At 46.6% G+C, this 3,162-nt stretch overlaps 1 protein-coding gene across 5 annotated transcripts in view; it reads right to left on the reverse strand.

Annotated features, from left to right (window-relative positions):
* CBLL1 (Cbl proto-oncogene like 1) overlaps positions 1 to 2,420 on the reverse strand; it is a 9,306-nt gene extending 6,886 nt beyond the window's left edge. For 2 of the 5 annotated variants that reach the window (XM_072401646.1, XM_072401645.1), the window contains exons 1-2: positions 2,287 to 2,420; positions 163 to 321 (exon numbers count right to left, since the gene is read on the reverse strand). In XM_072401646.1, coding sequence (XP_072257747.1) covers positions 163 to 321; positions 2,287 to 2,299 — 172 coding nt within the window. In that variant the 5' untranslated portion in view covers positions 2,300 to 2,420. Of the gene's footprint in view, positions 1 to 153; positions 322 to 1,048; positions 1,514 to 2,286 lie in introns of those variants that run through there. The other 3 variants (XM_072401644.1, XM_072401643.1, XM_072401647.1) reach the window with 2 other exon arrangements.
* Between the last annotated feature and the right edge of the window lie 742 nt (positions 2,421 to 3,162).

A 3,162-nucleotide genomic window follows, 5' to 3' on the forward strand; every position in this document is an offset into this window, starting at 1 on the left:
AGTTTTTGTCCTGCTTAGTCCCACAGATTCACTCTTTGTAAAACAGACAGCTTTCACTTGAGGGAACAAAAAATAAAGCAACCAAATTAATAACCAATAAGAATTGAACTGTATACAGCAGAAAAAAAATACTAATACCATAATACAATATACCTTCTTCACCTTGCTGAGACTTGGCAGGAATTCTGGTCATATTTCTTGGGGGTCGAGGTGATAGTTTATTTTTGTTTGGGTGTTTTGAAATGAGTTTGATTGGAATTCGCCGTCTAACATCCAATCCACTCAAGGATCCCATGCTGTTTGTTCCTTGTAAATCATTGTCTAGAAAAAGATACAAAAATGACACCATAACAATACACTAATTTAGTATGTGATTCAAGTGTTGGACCATTTGAACCTTACATATGGTGTGGCAATTGGAATGGAAAAAAAACACTGATGATAGACACAAATTACATAGAACCCCATTCATTCATTTCACCAGATATGACAGCCTTCCTTTCAAGATTATCACTAAAGACTGATGTAAATAAACAGGTTTTCTGATCTCAGTGTTTCCAATGATTAGGTTTTCTACATGTATACAAACAACTACATATTTAGGTACACTTATTTTTGACATGCTACTACTGAATAGACGGGGAAAATAGAAATAAAAAAAAGGGGTGCAGCATCTCCTCTTTTAGTCTTGATTGACTAGGCCAGGGGTCGCCTCCTTGCTGTTGCTCCCCTATTTACCGCGGCAGGCCTGATACTTCCGCTGCCGCGGTAAATAGGGAATGCTCCCTGAAGGTTAATCCCTCTCCTCCGCAATGCATACGGAGAGGAGGGATTTCACTTCAGTTGGCGTTCCATGGTGGGGGGCAGAGCCATTAGGGGGGGACTCAGAGTCCGTCCTAGAGTGCTCCCGCCCACCCCTAAAATGGCCTAGTGCCCAGTGACCTGATCTCATACCTGCACAGTGCGAGATTGGGTGACATGCCAAGACTGAGGAGGAAGAAAGTGAAGAAAGAAGATGGCGGTGCCTGGGGCTGACTAGGAGGTTTACCATGATGACGCGGGACCGGATCGCAGGAAGGACCGGCGCATCGAGAGACCTGCTGAATTATTTTGTTTTCGGCTTAGTTCCTCTTTAAAGTGCCGGTAAACCCAGCCAACTCATCGGTCCCCTTTCTAGTGCTGGGCGCTGCCATCTTCCTTTTATTCTCCAAGGCCATCATGATCGGCCTGTGTCGGGATGACAACCATACCTCACCCTGGTACACACAATGGAAATCAGGATTGATTGGTTTCACTGGTAACTAAGCTGCCATTGTGCATGCACAGCATCCCGACTGAAAATGGAAACTTAAAAGTGAAACTTGTTAGTGAAACTTTAGTTCCAGCTTAAGACTGCGGTATAAACATCACTGACAGAAGGCCAGACTGAGAGAAGAAAACTAAGATGTGACTGGAAGCATAGCACTGATGGAGGAGACTGGTATGTAAATAGTGTGGATTCATAGCACTGATAGAGGGGACTGGGATGTAAATATTAGTGTGGATTCATAGCACTGATGGAGGGGACTGGGATGTAAATAGAAGTGTGGATTCATGGCACTGATGGAGGAGACCGGAATGTAAATAGAAGTGTGGATTCATAGCATTGATGGAAGAAGTCTGGGATGTAAATAGTGTGGATTCATAGCACTGATGCAGGGGACTGGGATGTAAATAGAAGTGTGGATTCATAGCACTGATGGAAGTCTGGGATGTAAATAGAAGTGTGGATTCATGGCACTGATGGAAGTCTGGGATGTAAATAGAAGTGTGGATTCATAGCACTGATGGAAGAAGTCTGGGATGTAAATAGTGTGGATTCATGGCACTGATGGAGGAGACTGGGATGTAAATATTAGTGTGGATTCATGGCACTGATGGAAGTCTGGGATGTAAATATTAGTGTGGATTCATAGCACCGATGGAGGAGACTGGAATGTAAATAGCGGTGTGTATTCATAGCACTGATGGGGGAGACTGGGATGTAAATAAGGGACCGGCAGCACGGGTGAGATTGGCCCGGGCTGGAGCCTGGGCTGGGCACGGCAGTGACAGGTCCTCTCACAGGAAACTGGCGGGCCCAGGCCTCGGCCCCTGTCCGAATAGCAGGAAGCACAAATGTCTATAGCAGACAATGGCAGAAACTGAGGAGGTGGCGGGGTCACACTGACAGCCATAGTTAGTAAGCAGGAAAGGAAGCTTGGGGTGCGCCCCGAGGCCCACATAGCTGTTCCCCCCAATACTCACCGCTATGGTCCATGATGCGGCGCGGAGCACTCCGGGAGCGGAAGTCGCAGCACGTTCACAGGAAGGGGAAGCAGTGGAATAGCAGTGTTGGTAACGCGCGTGTCAGACGAATGCGCGCGAGGACGGGGGCTGAAAATTGTGGAGGTATTACGTGAGCGCGCGGCGCGTTCTAGACACGAAAGCCATTCTGCGGGCGGGGCTCTGTAAACTGCGTTATAGACACGCCCACCCCGTGTGAGGAATGTTCCCGCCATGTAATACAGAACGTTCTCATTCTATCCTCCGCTCGATCAGGCTGCCGCTGTAATGGAGGCCAGGAACAGATGTAACCTGCAGTGTGGGAAGGATTAATTACTAACACCTGTGAGGCCATTTCTAGCACAGGTGTTGTGCAGAGCACTGTGAGGTGTCTGCATTGCCACCTTAGAAGGATTAGTTAGGAAAGATATATTTTTCTCTCATATATTTGTCAATCAGGGTGGGGTGACGTTTATAATACTAATGGGAGACTTAAAGACGTGTGACGATGGGCACTTACATGAGGGATCTGTGCTAACGCCTATTACCAAAAGTGAACCAGTTACCAACATTTTTACTTTACATAAAAAGAGTTTTCTTGGTATTTTTCCCTCAATTTTTTTTAATATGGAAGCCTCGCCCCTTGTTTCTTCAAGGAAATGAAATAGAAAAAGTGGCAATCTCACGCATGTGCAGCAAGATCAGCAGGCTGTCCCCCAATCCTATGCTGCGCAGTGTGGGATCAGGTGACGTAGCCAAAAAAAGGAAGAAGATGGCGGCGCCCCGCTCACACCGAGTATTACAGGAAGCAGAGGAGCCAGACTGAATGAAGGCAATTTGTGGAGGGATCAGGGGCTC

Source organism: Pyxicephalus adspersus, chromosome 2, assembly GCF_032062135.1.
Source record: "Pyxicephalus adspersus chromosome 2, UCB_Pads_2.0, whole genome shotgun sequence".
Classification (NCBI taxonomy): Eukaryota; Metazoa; Chordata; class Amphibia; order Anura; family Pyxicephalidae; genus Pyxicephalus; species Pyxicephalus adspersus.